Source organism: Antedon mediterranea, chromosome 5, assembly GCF_964355755.1.
Source record: "Antedon mediterranea chromosome 5, ecAntMedi1.1, whole genome shotgun sequence".
NCBI lineage: Eukaryota > Metazoa > Echinodermata > Crinoidea > Comatulida > Antedonidae > Antedon > Antedon mediterranea.
Genome location: NC_092674.1, coordinates 14,572,401 through 14,594,384, shown reverse-complemented (window position 1 = coordinate 14,594,384; position 21,984 = coordinate 14,572,401). Strand labels below are relative to the sequence as shown.

Genomic DNA, 21,984 nt, shown 5'->3' with positions numbered 1-21,984 from the left:
TTGTGAAAGACTCAAAATTTAAATAATGATGAGTTATGTCTATGAATATGAAGTATATTTTTTTTGCAAGCTAAATAAAGCTAATTTAGGCTACTAGTACTATGATACAAATTTGAAAATAAATAAGCATACCTTTTAAAAAGTTGTTATTCTACTACAACTATAGGATAGTCATTTATACTGCCTTTGATAAAAGTAATGCTTTTTTAAAAATCCAATCATGACAGCATGAAAGGAACAAAAAAAGTATTATGAAATAAAACCTTAAAAAAACCTACCAAGGATTTAAAAAAGCTTGTTCGCACTGGAAATGTTTAAAAAAAAGGCAATTTTAGCCATGTTATATATGTACTGTAAGGTAGGTAATCGTTTTGATTATTGTTTGCATTTTGTAGTTTTTACCAAATTTAGCTATGACGTTAAAATCTAAGATTGACTTGCATAGTAAAGGTCATGTGTTGTTCGGATTGGACTTTTTAGCCAGCATTTTTAGTTTTACCTAGACAATGGTCAATTCTACCGGGCCTAACCCAATTCCAGAGGTCCCAACTTGGGAAAGTCCATTCGCAGGAGATTTTGTCGTGAACCACATTCAATTCATCGGGGCGTCGAAAGTCAACGCGCGGGGAATCGAAAATCAACACACGTGTCGTTTACGTCTCTTAACTAAATATGTTACATATACAGTATATACAATATTTACACATAAGTTGGCTTAATTTTTACATAGGTTTATACATCAGTATTTTTACATTCTAATATTTTTTTTATGGACACATCCTCAGTACAAAAAATGTAAAAAATATATACTGTATTTTAACTAAAATTCAGTATATAAAATAATTTAACTTAATTACATAATGTACAATAAACACATGATAGTATTGCCCAATAGAATTTACTCATTTTTTTTAGGCACAGGCCTAGGGCTTCTACTTCTAGGCCCTAGCTAGCTACCATTTTAAAACCTCAAAACAATCGAAATAACTATTCCGAATCCGTCTTATGCTACATTACGCGAGTTAACATATTATTTCAGATGAAAAACATCCATACGTAATTACACTGGCATTAAAGATATAACATTAAAATGTAGGCCGTTTATGAGCTATTTCGCCGATTTCTTATCGCTGGGAAATTCCCCACCAGCGACATTGATTGATCGAGGAGTAGGCCTAGGCTAGAGGCCTAGCGTGCATGCCGGAACGGGTGGATTATTGCTATATAAATAACAAGTTTGAACAAAAGAGCTTACGAAAATCTCAGGTAAATTTTTATTAAACGTAGGCCTACTTGCTTGGCAAATCCATGCCTTTTAAATCATTTAACATGTTCGTATTATCGGATCGTACAGTAAAACCAAATAAAACACCGCCTCAACAACCTCGTGCGATGTGTTGTTCTTTGCAGCGGATCAACATTGGTAGAGTTCATTAATTATGAGGGTGTTTAAAAATGTAATAACTATTAAAAACGTGTCTCAACCACTGTGTAATCAAAGCGTTTATTTAGTTAAAACTTGGATCCTCCCAAAATTGATAATCGCGTATTCCGGTTACCACGTGATTGATTCACGGTTGGTTGCACGCTTCTTTTTTTTTTCTACGTCCGGCGTGTAGTACCGTGCATGTTTATTATTGTTACGGTTTAACAAAGGCAGTGCATACAAATAAAAATACAATAATAGACCACAGAGACTGCATGAATAGACATTGTTTCAACATCCTGCCTCACTTTTGTCTGGTTATTGACTATTGTTGACCTGGGCTGAGTCTGGGTGTAACCGTAAATCAATTTGGCCAAAAATATGGGAAAACTTGAAAATGCGGTAAAAAAAATCAAAATACGGTAGAAAACGTCGAGATAGCGGTAGCGCGGTAGATGGGTACTAAAAGCGGTAGACTACCGCGAGTAGCGGTAGACTTGGGACCCCTGCAATTCTCGGTTGAGAGAAGCCAGCATTTTGAATTGGACTTAAATTTGGCTGGTTAATTTGACCAGTTAAGTCCAATGAGATGGACAAGACAACATTTAATGATCTCCTGAGAAGTCTGGTGATTACTTACAGTACTAGAAAATAAAATAACAATTTGGACAATATTATTATAGATTTTATGAGCATTAGTTTGAGGAGATTGCCCAATGAGTATGTATTGAAAGAGTTCACTGTATTGTTTATTCCACCATGTCCTGTTGGAGCCAATTATTAAAGGCTATGATTTCCTTGTCCACCCATGCTGTAATAAGCTGATATGAACTGACCTTGATTGTTGAAACTAAAGACAAAGCAATCACCTTTATTGTATATTACATTGTACTTTTCAAGTGAGTGTTGTGTTCGCTATTTTGATAATTTCTTGGAGAGCAATTCATTGCTCTCCTGGAATACTGAGGAGAGCAATTTGCTCTTCTACTACAGTACATGGTGCAAAATGTGGACTAGCCTAAGCCTAGGCTGGGTCCGGGAGGAGAGCAATTAGTTGCTCTCCTTGAAGCAAGTTTAGGAGAGCGGAGGAGAGCAATCGCTCTCACTCTCCTTAAAACTGATGGACTGGATTTCTTATGAATATGAAGATCTGAAATTCAGTTAGTAGCAATGTATTTGATGGCCTTTTAGAATAAATTTGGTTGGAATCTGAATTTAGAACAATTTAAAAATGATGTCCCAAATGGTCTATTACCATTAAAAGTTAATTAAAAAAATATTGGAACTTTTCTGTGTTCACAGTTTACACCATCCATATAATGAACACTGTACATGTGAACACATCAGAGTGTTTGAAACGCAAGGCATTGGAATGGTAATCAGTGTCTGACTTTTGGCTTTTAATTCCCAGGATTACCGTACGTCTTGCGTAGATAACGCTACCTTAACGCTGTGAGTCTGAACATATCCTTAGTAAGGTCAAATTGCTCCTTATATTGTTGTTACTCAGCTTGCTGTTTACAGTTAATTGAAAAATCCACGGTTTTTGAAACAGTTGGTTTATCTCACAATTTACACCACAGCTGACCATTACATGGGTAAATTCTAAAGTCTGAACAGGCTCACCAAAGGGATTACTTACCAGCCCTATCTTATCAAAGTTTTACTGATTATTTAAAGACCCATTCCCTATGTTTTAGATCTAATTGAAGGTCACAAACTACGTTAATGTAAAAATATATACTATATGGTCCTATTGATCCTTTTTTCGTCTTTAATTTAAATCGTTAAAAATGTGAAAAAAAAAGGCGATTCTAATACTTTTAGCAGCCCGCTATATAAATCCCAACATGCATTGCGTGCGGATTGATATTTTTGTTTTTCTTCTGTAATTCACCCACTTTTCATTTGATTGTTAGGCCAAAACAAATAGAAGACTCCAAACTTTTCAGCGAAAATACTGGATTTCCCCCAATTTGTATCAACAGAGTCTGTCAAAAACAGAAAGATATTAATGCAGCAACTATACAATGTCAGGCTAGGCCTATAGCTCGAGGACATTCACTGCGAGCTACTTAGGTTTTGCATTGTTTCTCTCTTTTTATGATAATTTACCATAAAATGTACATTTAGGGCAACAATGACCTGGTTTAAAGGGGGATTCTGGGTTTAAAATTGCTTTTAAATATCGTTTATTTATTAAATAAAAAATATTATAACAATATAGACATGTCAGAATGAAGAAGTAATAACGAGAAATTAAAAAAATTAAATTTCATATACATTTTAGGGTAAATTCATGGAAAATCTGTTTTTCAGCAGCTTAGGGAAGCTCATTAATATTCATGAGATATTCACAAAATCACGTCATCAGTGGATTCCAAACTCGCGACGTCAAGCTTGTACGTTGTGTTCTCTCTCCTCTGTCAAACGACGACCACCCGATCATTGTGAAATACATTTTTTGTAGATTTGCTAAGCTAGGCCTAAAGTGTAATAATAACAGTAGTCGCATATATTTATTTGACATTTAATGAAATACAAAATTTAGTACAGATTACGGAGTCATAAATTATACTATTTTTATACCTCGAATTAATAATAATAGTACAGATCGTATATCGGCTTCACGTACTAGGCTAGGCCTAGCCTAAATCATTTTATTCATGCCGGGGTGAGAGCCATTTCTGACTAGGGATTCCATGCCACGATGGCTACGTTAAAACATTGGGGCCATCATTCATCATGGGCCTAGCTAGCCTATTACTAAACGATTGGCCCATAAATAACAAAACTCAGTGGATTCCAAACCCATCCTATCAACCAAACTCCTAAACAATCTAAACCTAAAACGTTCTACAAAAATCGGCTGTAAATATTGAGGCAAAACAAGTTCCGATCGCCGTCCGCACGTATGGTGTCCCGATCGTCTAATAAGTAGGCCTAGGTTACTCTCCAAAAAAGCGGATACTGCATCAAGCAAGTAGACCGGTAGTAGGAAGGAGACCTAGCCTACCTAGCCTAGCCGATCCGGCCCAGTTAAAAATTGAGCTAGCTAGTGTAGTAGACCCTATGCGAATTGATACTACAGTACCAGGCCTTTTACTTAGGCTACACTTGTTAAAATTAGCAATACTGTACTTATGTTTACAAATATTCCAACTCTCTCATTCGAGCTATATTATCTATACCATTCCGGTAGGTTGAGTCGACCTTCAATCAAATACTGTACATCGTTCATGTTGTGATTATAGACGGGGTATACTCGACCCGACCAGTTTGGTATTGTATACTGTATCTGCTTATCACGTGACGATGCCAGGCATGCAGAGAGAGCACGTGTATCTTCGTCTCGCTCGATCCTCAGCAGGAATGTATACGTTACGCTTCATTGATTTTGAAGGCTTTCCCTAAGTCAGTGCGAAAATCGGCAAACGTAAAGTGCAAACTTATCAAATTTTTCACTGTTTTGATGGATTTTCATAGAAAATTGACTTTATAAATGGGAAGACCGACTAAAATTACATCAGATAAGTATAATTTTACAAAAGTAATTGATATGGTTAATGATAACGAGTCGTCGGAAGAGTGACCATTTCACGAATTTCCTATTCTGTAACCACAGTGTGATTTTGCCGTAGCTGCACTTGTAATCTGGCCTCATTTCACAGCCTTCGTTCTGCTTCACTGGGCGCTTATATAAATTGAAACTTTTACCGTTCAAGAGACAAACAAATATATTTTACATTTTTTACTATTCATTTTAAACCCGGAACCCCCCTTTAATGTTTTTAAAGTAATATATTTGCATTATTTTTACAAAACGTCACAAATTATAGGGAATCTGTCTTTAATTAAGATCTAATGCTAATAGCATACCTAGTAATAGTATCATTGAAATCTAATGCTAATAGCATACCTAGTAATAGTATCATTAAGATCTAATGCTAATAGCATACCTAGTAATAGTATCATTAAAATCTAATGCTAATAGCATACCTAGTAATAGTATCATTAAGATCTAATGCTAATAGCATACCTAGTAATAGTATCATTAAAATCTAATGCTAATAGCATACCTAGTAATAGTATCATTAAGATCTAATGCTAATAGCATACCTAGTAATAGTATCATTAAGATCTAATGCTAATAGCATACCTAGTAATAGTATCATTAAAATCTAATGCTAATAGCATACCTAGTAATAGTATCATTAAGATCTAATGCTAATAGCATACCTAGTAATAGTATCATTAAGATCTAATGCTAATAGCATACCTAGTAATAGTATCATTAAGATCTAATGCTAATAGCATACCTAGTAATAGTATCATTATGATCTAATGCTAATAGCATACCTAGTAATAGTATCATTAAGACCTAATGCTAATAGCATACCTAGTAATAGTATCATTAAGATCTAATGCTCAGTGGCGGATCTAGCGGGGGGGCGTGTGGGGCGTACGCCCCCCCCCCTATTTTTTAAAGATTTTTTTTTTTTTTTTTTGTCATGTTATATAGTGTTGCAATATTGTAAATACAACTGTACCTATTAACCATTTTTGGTTGCCATTTTAATCGAAATTGTCTTACTGTGAATGCTGTTACTTGTTAGGAATGATATAAACAAATATACAAAGAACATTTATTACTGTGACTGTGGGTAGATTACTGACAGTTGCTTCTCAACGTTTGTATTAATTAATAATTATAAAAAATATAAACGTCATAGAGGTGTATCGTTACATGTACTTTACTATTTCAATCGACTATAACAGAGACAGTTTGAAAAAAAGTGTTTAGTGGTATATTATTGATAGGCCTATATATAAAACATTTCAAACAATATTTCGTTACTGAGTGGATAGAGAATATATTTAAAAATTGTTCTTCCCTTCCTCTTCCCCTTTCCTCAACTATAATGTTATAATTATATACAAAACACAATTTGGGTTTGTTTAAATGAGTTCAAATAAAAAAATTTGACTCATTTTTAAGACTGGCCTAATTCCCAGAGTGCTAATTTTACATAAATCATCGTGTCTATTTATTCATTTTCTGTAAACGACAATGTACTATTAGTCCTGCAGTACGTACATTTTTTACGGTGTATTCGAGAACCATCTGTGGACACGACCTAGATGGTACGCAAGCGAAGCGAGCTTACCATCTAGTAGTTATAATTGTCTGCCTTTCGAATTATTGTTTCTTCCTGATGATGATCAAATAAAGATCGAAACGTTGAATCAAGGCTTGCCTTTTATTATTTGGAGTCAGTTTTATACTATTAAACATAATCAGCGCATCTATTGGTTACTGCTAATCAATAGTTTTATGATTAAAGAACAATGGTTTAGAGATTTGTGCTTAAGGCTTTTGTTGAAAACCAAAGAAAAAAAAATCTGTAAACCAAAAAACTCAAATATAGACCGAAACCAACATGCATGCATTCCATTTACCAGCAATTTAACAGACGCAAAGGGGGCAAAGAGGAAGAGATGTAATGAGATGAAAATCACCCAAGGGATGTGTAGATTTGGGTTCAACAACTGAAAGCTTATTGCTAGATCAAAGCAAACACAAGAAACACAGACATGCATGCAAGATTAGAAGTGGCCAAACGCCATCTATGCTTTAGAATGTCTGTATGTGATGGTAAATGAAATGATCATTCTTCAATATATTTTTTTTTTGTTCATTGATTATTGAAATACATTTTAGAATTGTAGTGCCTCCAATGATGTATAGCCTAGGCTTTTATTGTAAAATGAATTGTTATTTTATACCTATAAATTTTCCTCAGCAAACTGAAATTGACAACTTTTTTTCAAAAACAAGTCTTAATATATGATTAATGTATGACATTTTACCTTGATAATGCTGCTAGAGAAGTACATTAACTAGTCTCACATCTGCCATTTTTTTCTATCAATGAAATGATATAAGGTGGGTTTAAATTTTAACACACATACTTAAAATAGGAATGACACCAGTAGAGGATTCAATTCTAATACAATATAAACACAATTAATTATATTTGTACAATTATTTGACAGAAGTTGCATATGCTATTGAAGACATAAGTCGCATGGATAGATTTTTTGACAGCCAAAAACAATAAAAGGCTGGAAAATTTCATTTTTTTTTTTACAGAAAATGATACTGATAGTTGGAACAGTATTTATTTACAGTACATTACCTTGGTGTTTTTTTATTTTTTATTTTGAGACAAATACATATGTTTAATTTTTTAAATATTTATATTTATTAACTTTTTGGAAGAAAATTAAGTTTACATGACATGAGTTTTTCGTGCCGCGGCTCTAGCTAGCTATGTCCCAGGACATATTCATTTATAAGCTGTTTCATAGCAGTAGCTTTAGTATCTAAGGCTGACAGCGAATTTGTAAACTCAACTATAATTTATAGGTCCCAGCTGCTGAACCCAAAAAACTTCTTGGAAAAGAGAGTATCACGGCGTGAGGTAATTTCCCGATTGATTGTAATCAAAACGGTACTGGGTATGGTCTACTAGTTTTTCTGCTCCCAACCAGTACATCCATTCATAGAAGCTTTGATGAAGTAAGCCTACCTGGTGGTGGCCAAGTAGAACGATCCCGAGATAACGACTATACTTCGGCTTTAGTCAATAGAAGATTGAATAAATTGTTAGAGGTAGAGTATACAATGTTATGATTATGTGTAGATATGTGATTTGTTCTTTTTATTCAAATGATGTTATGTATTTAATAAATTTGTTATCAATTAATTAAATTATCATAGATTGCATAGGCCTATTATGCGATAAATATTATTTAATACATTTTTTTGATATATTATTATTATTATTATTATAATATTAATAAAAAGATATTTGTTAGTATAAGTACCATTTTGATTATGACGTTAAATGATTTTGGATTCTCGCCCTTTGATTGGTTTTTATTTACAGTACATTGCCTGGGTGTTTTTCTATTTTGAGACAAATACATGCGTACATTTTTCATACAGTCTGATGGTTAAAAATGGTCAATGATTTTCATCAAATTTATGCTTAAATTAAAATTTCAGTGAGTTATTTTAATGAACATTTTGCATAATAATAGTTAACAATAGTTAATGAATGAAGGTGCAAAGTTTAATTGAAATACAACAATTGAAATACACTTTTGCTATTAGGCGTACACATAAGGCCTGTTTCTGCTGCATAAAAATAACTGGTTAAAATCGGTGTCAATAAATTAAAATCGGTGTCAATAAATTAACTCCATTTTCTTGGCAGCAGAAACAGGACAAATTTGTGGTAACCGGTTAAAAGGCAGCGCAAAATCACCGGTTAAAAACACCAATTTAAATCGGTGTTAGAACGCTGTTTAACCGGTTATCGCTGAGCAATTCTTAGCTGCAACACGAAATAACGGTTATTTGATTGACAGCTGTGACCCCGGGTTACATACCGTCACGTACCATGTGTGTTTTCCTCGTGGTTTTCACAGTCAAACGAAGAAGTGAACATGTATGTGGATGAATGAAATCACAAGATATGTTATTCAGTTGTGGGAGGAAGAGAAAGTACGGGGAAGGATGGCAGGCAATAGAAAAGATTCATAGATATATAAGAGCATTTTTGCGAAAGTAAAAGAGGAATTCGGGGTGGAGTTCCGCAGTTCCTGACTACCAAAGCTAAACAATTTGAGGCGTTAATACATGCTGGCGAAGGGTATGGTCCTATAAACATCAAAACGGAAACAAAAGGGACTCAGAATGTTGCAAATATCTACCAAACAATAGATAATGGTTAATTAATTATGAACAAAAGCTGAAGCCAAACGAGCATATTTATGGCACGCCCGTAGTGCCTTTAATAGGAGAACAATGAACAATCTTACTTTGATCGTTTTACATAATATAATTTTTTAGACTGACCGTAAACGAAGGTTATCAGAGCCTTTTATAATATATTCAATATTATTTTATTAAGCATAGAAATTATTATTATATTATTATTATCTATGTTTTACGAAATAAATGTTCAATACTCATTGTTCTATTAAAGACACTATGTGCGTGCAATACTCTATGACTTGGATACTCTCGTTTGATTTTAAGTTTTTGTGGCTAAAACTCATCGTTTTTAACATAAATTCGGACGATTTTTGCTATAAAAGTTGGGTTTTCATAATTAATTAACAATTATCTACTCTCGTTTTGTAGGTATTGCAACATTCTAAGTCTTGTTTTTGTTTCCGTTTGGTGTTTAGTAGGACCGCGCTTGGGAAAGACAACAGTCGTTCACGTGGGAAGGGCCGTGTATTACATCGCCTTTGAGGAATTAGGCGATCGGGCGCTGCATGACCCTGATCCCCATGTTATTGAAGGCGCGATGAGAAATAATTTGATTAGCGATGGTAAGTAGGCTTTACAAAAAACAAAACTTGTAGAACTGGAGACAACATTTATTATTTTAACATGTTTGAGATGTTCGTACACGTGTGTACTGACGTAGATGTAAACAAACAGCCAACTTACTACTTCCGGAGTGTATTGCATTTTGGGTAATGATGACGTTTTGCTCGACCACCACCCATAGATTTAACCGGTTATTTCAGAGCACAAATTGAGCAGAAACGCGGTCTTGTTATTGTTATCTATTTTTAATCTATTTTAAAATAACCGGTTAAATTGCGTTATGCAGCAGAAACGGACCCTTAAAATGGACCTGAAATGGACTTTCGATTTTCAAGAAATTCACACATGTTATTTAAATGTATCAAATTAACACAAACCCATACAAATAAAAACAAAATGTATAGTATTTTGAGTAAAAACGAAATTTTAAGATACCATGGTAAATTAGCGAAAATTACTCACGCCATTGCAATATTCTATTTCAACGGCCGTCGGAAGCCTCTATATTCACGACGTCACATATACACACGATGATATCGAGAGCGTGTATATGCCGCCCGATAGATCGATGATCGACGGCCTGGAAAGATATGTGAAGCGTTGACACTAATACTCATTTATTCAATATCTAATGTTGTTGAAATATAGGTCCCTAAAATGTACTTCGTTTGTTCTAAAACCCAAATTTAGAAGGCCTACCTCCCAAACCTTTACTAGGTCTAGGCCCCCAATCCAGCGCGCGGAGTCGATCCACCACCCACATCATGCGGCGAGGCTCCGTTTTATGAGCGATATCAACAACTTGCTGAGCTCATTGTCAAGCCAAAGTAAAATATGAATAAAATTCGTTTTCGAACTGCCTGATTCGTGACAAATAAATAATCATCTCATATTACTAATTTAATTCTGCTAAACTAAACACTAAAGAAACTAACACATTTTAGCAGTATAAATTACGAACGATATACAAAATACACGAACGGAAAATATGGATACGCATCATTGCGCACGGAGCTGTATCCCGGACAACGTTGCCAGGCCAACTTCGGTATTGCCAGAAAAAAACCGTTGATTTTAAGATTTTAAATCGTCATTTACTCCATGAATAACCGTTTATATGGTAATAATTTTACCTAAAAAAATTCTAAATACGTTTCTGCAAATGCACAAGCATTTTTTAGAAAATACTCCATAGATTTCAAGATTTATAGCCAAAAAACTGCAAATTGTCCATTGGAGGGATAGGAATATATTCGCAAAGTGACGTCACCCGCGAATTTTTTTGATTTTCAAATGGGGCTTTCCCCAAAAGGGCCAATTTATATTTTGTAACAATATCCATTCTAGCAACACCTAATAGCCCCCAAAACATCATTCTAAAATGAAAAAAATCGAAAATCCATTTCAGGTCCATTTTAAATGCCCTTTGTATTTGTTTGTATTTGTCATTTCCTGTTACTTAATTTAACTAACTTTTTCTCAAAACACTGATTGCAACAGCCAAAACTTTATACTGTGATCTCTGGAGGTGTAGTTCAGTATTTTAAATATTGGATTATGTCTGTTTCAGTAGTTGTGAAAATCTCAATTTTGAAAATTCCAACTTATGTCTGATATTTCGCTTACATATGACACATATAACAAGAAGAGAGTGAACAAATGTATTTGTTTTATAGACTGTCCACAGAAAAAAAATCTATAGAAATTTTTTCCCATTTTGTTCAGTGGTGAGAGGTGGCATCCCCTTTGGACCTCTGATTTACTATAAATTCCACAAATGCATGTTTGAATTTAATCATAATATACAATTAATAAATATTAGTTGTATTATGATTAAATTAAATCATGCATTTTTTATGGGACAATCATAACTGGTATAGGTATAGAATACTGTTTCTTGAATCATTAAAAAACACTTTTCTAGGAAAATGTTCACCACTTTAAAGGGGTTAAATTATAATGTCAGATACAGTATTTCCATTTGCACTTTTCACTTCAACTGTATACTAACTGTATACTTAAACAACTTTGGCTTAATTTATTTTTCTAGTGGTATTTCTTGTAAATATTGTACTTTGAGTAAATATACATTGACAACTTTCTTGCTAACTGATTTATTTTTAGTTGGGACATGTTTGTTTCAGCAAAAGTTTATTAAATAAGCATAGGCCTAGCTTCTGATGCATACACAACAAGGCTGCCTGCTAGAACTAGCTAGCCAATTTTGTTTAAAGCCAAAACAATCAAGATCGAAATAAAACTATTTTCGTGTTATGCTATATAAGTTTACATATTATTTAAAAATGAAAAAAACATGAGTTTTTTGCGCCGCGGCTCTAGCCAGCTATGTCCCAGGAGGACATATTCATTAATAAGCAGTTTCATAGCGGTAGCTTTAGTATCTAAGGCTGACAGCGAATTTGTAAACTATAGGTCCCAGTTGCTGGACCGAAAAAAACGGCTGGGAAAAGAGAGTTTATCATGGTTGAATGATTTTGGATTCTCGCACTTTGATTTGTTGAGGCGAATCAACAGATTGTAGAAGAATTTTGTCACTTGTACCACTGTGAAGTCACGTTATCTCTAGAGGGTATTCATTTGCATGTCTACAGTACAGATTGAGGTCACTTACAAACAGACTACAGCACATTGAAGTTCAAAACTGACCATTTTTAAATGCCATTTTAAATAAGTAGATTAATATTTGTTGGCAAATAATACATTGTTGGAAAGGTACACATATGTCTTCCAAATCTGTGTATACAATTAACTAGTTAAATATGGGCATGTGATTTATAATTAAAGAACTATCTGTGATTTGTTTGTATTTTTGCGATTAAAGGACATCTTTTTAATAATTAATCATAAATTAATCAAAAGAACAATGATTAATGTTAAAATGTCGAGCGGCGTTTTTTTGTAAGAAATATTTCTTGTTTATTGTTTTATCCATTACGTAATTACACTGGCATTAAAGATATAACATTAAAATGTAGGCCTTACGACAATCTTTTAAATTATCAAGATGTAATGTAATAAATGGCTGCATCCAGTTTGAAATTAAAAAATCCGGCTCTATAGCTTTGAGGACATGTCCCTGTAGTATATTCATTCCAAATCCTAGCTCAATACTACAACAAATACGGGAGGAGTAGTACTTTTAATATAAATTGCACTTTTTACTCAATAGTGTCGGATGGAAGAGGAGAAGATGAGAGAGTCCTACACTCGGGTACCAGAGTAAAAATACAACAGGGAAAGTGTCAGGCATTACATCCTTTATTTAAACTATACTGACAAAATAATTAGTAATTTTCTTACTGCCGTACAGTACAAATCCCCATATCAATCTTGGTATATTTAAATTATTCTGAAAGATTTTATTGCATAAAACTAATATGATATTTTGTAACGATATGCCTTTTTTAATTGTTTATTTACACTGTAAATTTTAATTGTTAATAATGATTGATAATTGATTTAAAAAAAACAGAATTTAAAAATAAAAGATACAATTTATGGTAAAAGCGAGTGACAATTTGGGGTTGATATAATTGTAAAACATTTTCTATTGGTTTCGATTAATATAGTATATTGCTGACAGCTAGACTGAAACAAACAAGTTAATTAGATACTGGTTTACAATCAATTAACTACATATCAATAGTTGATATAATTGTTTACAATAATACAATATAATACAGTTAAAAGTTGCACAAAGATTACTGGTTAAATGTCATTCTAACATTCTAACCGTTATTTTTTACAGTTATTTTCACTCTGCAATTTAACTGGTTATTGAAAATGTCTACCATCCAAAAAATTGGGGTAATTCACATGGTTATGTAATTGGTTATTTTTAGTAACACAGCAAAAAATTCCTTTGCTATTGCGGTAAAATGTGACTCTCTCAAACCATGGAGTTATAAAATTAGATGGATTAACAATAAAATCAATTCCTTTGAACAATCATTTTTTCTGACAAGATAATGGCCAGTTGTAATCAGAGAGTGTAATTGGCCCTGTTTCTGCTGCCAACTCCAAATAGACCGTATAAATATACCGTATATGAAATTCGTGCACTGTTTCCGCTGCACATACTTCGTGGGTGGGCTGTAAAAAAGTTGGCTTTCATTACCCAAACTGCATTTCGTGAGACGGAAGTATGGATTGACCTAGAGTCTCGTGTAGTGAGGTTTATACCTGACAAAAACAAAATAATGATGGTTTCTCAAAACGTCGTTGTAGCATTGCTTTCTATTTTAAATCTAATGAGCAGAAGTGGCAACGAATTTACACCGCACACACAATCTAGAAATGTAGAATGGACATTGACTAGATATATGCAAAGAAGACGACGGCGTTTGCCGATTACTTTGGCGTTAAGTCTACCACAAATTCTGCTTTTATTTTGTGCGAGATACTTTTGTAAATCTTGGTATCTCTTTTGTTACCATGCAGTCTCCCTCTAACCTTCGCTTCTCCCCATAATTGAATTGCAAAAATAGTTATTTCTTCAGTCCACAGTGACATTTTGATCTGTTGCTTGCTTATACACGTGTGTGTCAATGCAGCAGAAAAACCAAACAAACGCGTCACGCTCTGTTATTTTTTACCTCGGGTCACATACACGGTATATTTTGAGTGCAGCAGTAACAGGGTACGAAATATACGGTATAATATCCACAAACGATTGGGATATTTATGCGGTATATATTCCGCATATATATACGGTATATTTTTTATGAGACTCGTTTCTGCTGCCAAAAAATATACCGTATATAAAATATACCGTATATATACGGTATATTTTTGGCAGCAGAAATGGGGCCATTGGCGAATAACAGCATTAACATTACGAAGGTATTTGGGCATATGGTTAGAAAGATTTTGTTGTATAATTAAATGAGCATGTGTAATACTGTATGTACCTCAACAACGATTTTGTTTACATCGTGTCACCTATGTCATAGATCCATGTTCAAACTTTGTACTGTACAAAAAACATGACATTGCATCATTTAACAAAATATTTGGACACCAGTTTGTCCAAAATGTTTGTGTTTATCTTCAAGGCAAAGAATGATCTCAGCATGAACAAGCTTGAGGGAAGTGAATACAGGTGAAACTAGCACAGCTAGGTACATTTGTTGTCACATTCAATCAGGATTCAATAGTTATAAAATACCCAGGGGGTGCCTTTGAATGATTGCATTATGTACTGAAAAGTAGATTTGATTTGATTACCAAACCAGTGGGTATGATCTAGTATGGTATTACATATTATCACGTAGCTAAAGAGTATTTGGAGATCTACAACATTTTTGTTTTATCTAGTAAATTTCCAGCAGTGTAATTGGGTGACTCTGTTGTACACTTTTTTCTACTCAAGCACTTTTTGTTTTGAAATGCCCTTTCAATACCCATACATGTTGTAAATTTGATGGTAGCCTCGACCCACTTGAAACTTCCAATTAGATACAACTACTGTATATGTTTCCATTGCCACATTTAAGAGTGAGAGTCCCCATGTTTCCATTTGCCTACAACACTGTACACAGATATAATACTAATAGTAATTCAATATGCTATTTTTTTCATTTGCTTGTAAAGACCCATTTTTAATTTTTGACATTTTGTAAAAATAATGCATATTACATATATATATATACATTACTTTGTCATTGAACTAGGTCAACAATGCACTACTGTACGGGTACTGTACGGGTACTGTACCCAAACTGACTGTGAATGTCTTTCTATGAACGGTCTTTAGTCCTAACCTAACAAGGTTTAGTCTTGTAGGCCTAGCTGGTAAACAGCAGTAACATACAAACATTGTACAAGACCTAATCTGACGTCTAGTTGCTGCATTCATTTTTCTGTTTTTGCCAAAATCCGAATTAGTATGGAAAACCCGGTATTTTTGCTGAAAAGTTACAATTCTTCCATTTTTTGCCCTTTGCGATCAATTGAAAGTGGATGAATCACAGAAGAAAAACAAAAATATCTATCTGCATGTCTGGATTTAATATTAGAATCGACTTATTTTTATAACAAATCCAGACAGGACAATGGCTCTGTTTCTGCTGTCAAGAAAATACCGTATTTTATACGGTATTTTTTGAATACCGTATATATACCATATTTTTTTGGCAGCAGAAACTGCGCTCATAAAAAAAATACCGTATTTTGTATACCGTATTTTCCCCACAAAATTTGTGGATAAAATACTGTATTTACAAATTTATACCGTATTTTTTGTACCCTTTTCTGCTGCCAATAAAAAATACCGTTTTTTTTTTTACCTGTGACATGAGGTCAACATCGTGTTTTTATTTTCTGTCGCTGTCAGCTGTTTTACACACGTGTATAGATATTCGGCGAAAATGTGGAGCGAAGACGTCACACAGTATTTACTATATAAATCTGTGTGGGGAAGGAGGGGATGGGGAAGCTAAAATGTCCGGCCAACTAAAAGGTAATAAAATGGACAACCACATTTATAAAGACATTTCTAAAAAAATAAAGCAGGAGTACGGAATAGAATTGTCTCCAAAGCAAGTAAATTCAAAGCTGAAGAGCCTGCGAAAGCAGTACAAGATTGTAAAAGACAATAACTCGGGAAGGGAACGAATTACTTGTCCTCATTACGATGTTTTCTGTGCTCTCACAACATCTCTATCACTAGGGCTAGGCTGTTGAAAGTGAGACGTAAAACTTCCTTTATTGCGACTTTTAATTATCGACCAAATAAATGAATGGCAATTTGGGTAAAAAGGATGAAATTTAACACGACCACCCAAGAAGTATTGTTAGCAGAAACGGGGTACTAAAAAATACGGTATAAAAAATACCGTATTTTTATACCGTATTTTGAGCAGTTGCAGCAGAAACAGGCCCAATGTGTTTAATTCACTTGGCAGTACACCTAATCTGTTTAGAGCATTCAGCTAGGTTAGAAGTCATGCAGACATATTGGCAAAAGCTGATACTGGAACAATGTTTATTTTAAGTATGTGTGTATGTGAGATTAGAAATGCTTGACCTTAGATAGAATATCATACTCTGATCAGCTTTTTTTTTTTGACAGAAATAAAATTATCTGGCTTTTGATAATGACAAATAGCATTTTTTTGCTGAAAATGTTTAGTTCATGAAACATAGGATCATGGATGGATGGATCCTATAATGTAACACCTCGATTAATATATTTAAATACTGTAGTTTTTTTTATGCATATATACAGTATTATAAGGCAAAATAATTTAATAAAAGTAGAACTCATCCTTTGGGACACTGCTATTAAGGGGACACTTTTCTGTGAAACCAGAGTTCTAAAGTTGTTAAAAATCAATTTCAGTCTTGATAGATTTCATTTTTTCGTGCCCGGCTTTAGCCATGTAAATTAACCCAAGAGGACATTATCAATAAGAAACTGTATCAATGCGAAAGTTATTTATCTAAAGCTGACAGTTTTAATATTTTGTAAATTTTTGTAATTGAGAGGGTCAAGCTGCTGGACCCAAAAAATTCTGGGAAAAGAGAGTCTATGAGGGCTCACGGTAAAACAATTTTGGATTCTCGCCATTTGATTGGTTGACGTGAATCATGTCAACAGACTGCGGTAGAATTTTCTCACAGGGGCCGAATTGTCTCTCTGAGGACTGCTGCATGCATGTCTTGACATGTCCAACGCACGTTGGGAAAATAATGTATTGAAATTCTTTGAATGAGGTTAAATAAACACTTTTTTTATTTAATAAAAATGTAATATCTTATTTGATTGAATTTTACAATGTTGATATACAGTATATTACTAAAAACCATATGTTCATACAATTGCCTACTGAGGGCGCAATTTATTTACTTCGTTCGTAGCTAAAAAATGATTATTTTCAGCAATGTTTTGGACCCTATATTTTGAAAACTACAAGTCAGATTTTCATAATTCTTTCTTTATTTTAATATTGATACAAAATATTAACAGGCAATCTATGCTATTAACTTCTAATGTTGCATCGTTATCCCTAGGAGAGTAGGCCTATATACAGTACTAGTAGTTTGTGTGTGGGCCGGGTTATATAGGGAGTTAATGCTCCTACCCTGGAATATGTACAATCTGTAGTTTAGTTTATGATTATATTTTTGTTCTGTACAGTATGCCAGAATATATTGACACAAAATGTTTACTACTAATTGGTATAAAATGATGAATTTTTGACCACCAAAGATATTACTTCTAGCAGAAATGGGGTACTAAAAATATGGTATAAAATATAACATATTTTTATACCATATTTTGAGGATAATGCAGGAGAAACAGGTCCTAATTGCAAGGAGGAAACTATGTTTTGTACAATTTTTTATACACTTATCATTTACATTATATTGATACAAAACACCATTCAATTGGCTGCACATAACAAATTTAGGTAGACATTATATTCAATATTGAAGGCCCCCTGAAAACTCATTAGAGTATGTTACAATCTGGCACAGGTTCAATCAGATCACTGTACATATAGTAATAACATTCCATTACCAATTTCTGAACAGTTTGTTTCTATTATTACAGGGTTGTGAGCTTGCAGCAGAAGTAGGTCAGATATGTTTAGAGGATAAAGTTGAGGCAGCAGCAACAGGTACACATAATCAGCCTTCGATGACACCGACACGTAGAGAAGCCTGGGAAAAAGGAGAGGTTGATTACATGGGACAGGACCGCTTTGATAATATCATGCAACATATTCAAAACACACTCAAAGCTGGAGAAAAGTGAATTCAACACATTTTACCGGTTTGTTTTTCTGACGTAGTGAGTAATAATAATATAGTGCAGTATTTGTCTTCCGAATAAATGTGATCTAAAACCATTCCCACTGAATTGTTATTGATAGTGTTGATGCTTGAAAGTGCTATAACACAGCTGTTACTGTACATCATCAACTGGTTGTTATATACAGAAATCAAAAGCATGTACTTTATAAGTAACTTATAATATTAAATTCGTATTTTCTTGTAGATGTTGAGTTGTGGCGAGTTGCATTGACTTTTCAAACAAGTTAAACAAAAAATTATTTTCACAATGCATTGATTACATTTTTAAGAATTAATTCAAATTGGAAATCATTTAGAATTGCTCTCAAATGTTGTTAAGACACCCGGACATGACTTGTTGTAAAAGCCACTGGCAGAAGGGCCTGCGTACAAATTGAAAAAGGCCAGTGTTCTTGATGCTGCAATCTAACCTCGGACATGTTGATATGTTAAACTATTTAAAAGTTTTGTTTGTTTTCTATTGTTTTAATGATTTCTAGCTTTCCTGCCAATCCTTAATATTTAATGCCTAATTACCATTTTCCTGTTAAATTCAATGCAAATCAACGCAACTCAACATCCACTGGAACCCGGCTAAGGATAGTTGTATTTGAATGTATTTAACTAATCATTTTTTATGGAGTATTGGCTTATTAAAATTAGGAATTTACCGTAGTAGTGTGCTCCTCCAATGCACACCCCTACAAAATAAGGCAAGGTTATTTTCCCACGCTCCAAAACAAGTTCCAAACACTATTCAAAAGTACTACAGATTTATTAAGCACAGAACTTCCTAATAGAATATACCAATTAAAAAATAATATATTTCATGATTAGATATTAAATCATAATTTTAAACAATATAGATGTGTAATCATTGTAATAGATTATATTTTTAGGTTTGCTGAAATAGTTAGATTTTAAGCATGAAAATGATGACTGCTGCTTATAATGTATAGTACAATCAAATTTAAATGAACAACTCTACTAATTGTATATGAATAGTTAAAGTAAATTGGTTTCATTTGTTTTAAATTTACAAGCAAGCATTAACTTGTATTTTAAGGATATATACACGCCTTATTGGTTTGTTCTAAAAATAAAATAAATTTGAATAGAAATTTAAATCATAGTTTAAATCACTCCGAATACTATAGTTATTATATTTTTTTACCAAGCTTAATTTTATTCATATGCCTCACCATATGTTTTATTGTGTTCTTAAATCTGAAGAGAAATTGTATGAATTATTGCAGATTAAGTATTATTATATAATTGTCAATACAGCTTTCAGTAAATTCTATATAAACTGTGAACTAAAAATGACATTAATTAAAGTGTATCCGTTTCTATGGATACACTGTAATGTATGTTATCTTTTCATATGTCAATTCTCGCTTGTTACATATGTTTTTTTAAATATAGACCCACTTAAATATGAGAAAAACTTATTTTTTAACCTTAGTAATTATTATTACAGTATTAGTTATGTGTTATAAGTTTGTTTACCTTTCCACAATTTTACAATTTGACAGGTTACATACCATATACAATTGTTTGCCCAAATCTTACACAAAATGTATAACTCTGGTTACAGAAAGGGAGAGGCGTTATATTCCACTTGATTGCAAGCCTTGAATTAAAATTCAAAAAGAAAATTATGTTATTTTTAGAATTTATATTATCTTGATTATATTAAGAAATTATATTTTTAGTTCTTTATGAGCTTTTATTTAGCAAAATGAAATGAAATAAACTGGATTGTTATAACATATTTTACATGTTCGTAGATCTCTTAATTCACATACAAACCATACAGTACACCGTATTTGTAATGAACATCAAGTCAATGAACACCGAATGTCAGATTATTTCCTAAATTTCTAAACAAATCGTGAGCAAAATTTAACATTTATGATACACATACTCGCGCGTTTATCGGAAGATTATATAAGCACACAGTGTGTTTACCCGAATCTGTTTGTGACTTGTAATATATGTCTTACCTCCCCTACTTACGATTTTCCCCCAACATTAACTTTGTTTATTTTTTTGTCTTATAACCTTGTGCATGTGAGTTTGGTGTAATGGTTTCACGTCACCAGCATTTCACAGTAGAAATCCCTGGTTCAATTTCTGCTGCTCAGGATACATTTTTTTAATCATTATTTTTTTTGTATAAATATTTTATCATTATTACTATTTTTTTTATATAAAGTTTGCGGTACACCACGTGTATTAGTTCTGAAAAGAGTTTCTTGACGTTTCGATCAATATACTTTGATCGTCCTCAGGAGTGAGAATGCAGAAAGTCCAGGAAACTTGGAATATAAGTGGAAAGGGTGGGACTGGTGTGAAAGCCAGAAAATCAACAGTTCTTTTCAGAACTAATATATGTGGTGTACCGCGAACTTTATATCAACATTTGATTTCGCCATGCAAACCTTCAAACAATATATTACTATTTTTTTTTAATACAGTATTAATAATATTTTATATTTATTTATTTTTTACTATGAACCTAAGTTCAACACATGTTCTGGTGGAAACTTACCTGTAGTAAGTAAAATATTAATAGTGGTACAGAATTGGGATTCATTTCAGGATTTTCTCCAACATTTAATTCAGTGACCACATATATATGTTGATTCAAGTTGAGAAAGATCTGGAAATATATATTTTTGCGTAATCCTGCTAACAAACACAAACTAACACACGCACTCGTAAAAATATAAATCCAAAGTCAAACTAAAATTTAATTTGTCACGAATTTTAGATGATCATTGTGATAAAAGATAATTTTACCGACATTTAATTTAAGAAAATCTTAAAATATGAGCACAAAAAGTTGATGTACGCCATCCTATGACCTGATGCATTATACTCTAGTGCTGAGGTTTGCCCATTATGTGTCATATAGAGAACATACTGTACAGTATACAATGTATATACAGTGTACTGTAGCATAGGTAAAAGTGCGGGACCCACATATTTTTTTTGACAAATTTGGAAGATAAGGATTTGAGCAAAACGATATGATTTGGAAAACAAATTGACACGTATGGATGTTGTATGATTGACGAAAGTTTAAAAAAACTTTTTAAATTCAGCTTGCCATATGATACGGTAACGCAGGTCACATTATTTAATTATATTTAGATTTCACGTGCACGTCTCTCGTTATTTGACATTTCGAGTTCATGAAAATGAAAGCAATTTATCACGTTGCGCTTTTTGCGTTACTTAGGTGCTATGCGCACAAAATTTCGCGCGTGGCGTGAAAAGATTGACAAATTATGAAACTATTTAAATGTTCTGAACGATGCTC

The 21,984-nt window shown here is 33.1% G+C and overlaps 1 protein-coding gene across 1 annotated transcript in view; it reads left to right on the top strand.

Annotated features, from left to right (window-relative positions):
- Positions 1 to 20,435, top strand: part of LOC140049205 (glycogenin-1-like) — a 37,886-nt gene extending 17,451 nt beyond the window's left edge. Inside the window, exon 7 of the mRNA XM_072094035.1 lies at positions 18,415 to 20,435. Within this exon, the coding sequence (XP_071950136.1) occupies positions 18,415 to 18,618 (204 nt within the window). The 3' untranslated portion in view covers positions 18,619 to 20,435. The remainder of the gene's footprint in view (positions 1 to 18,414) is intronic.
- Positions 20,436 to 21,984: the final 1,549 nt, after the last annotated feature.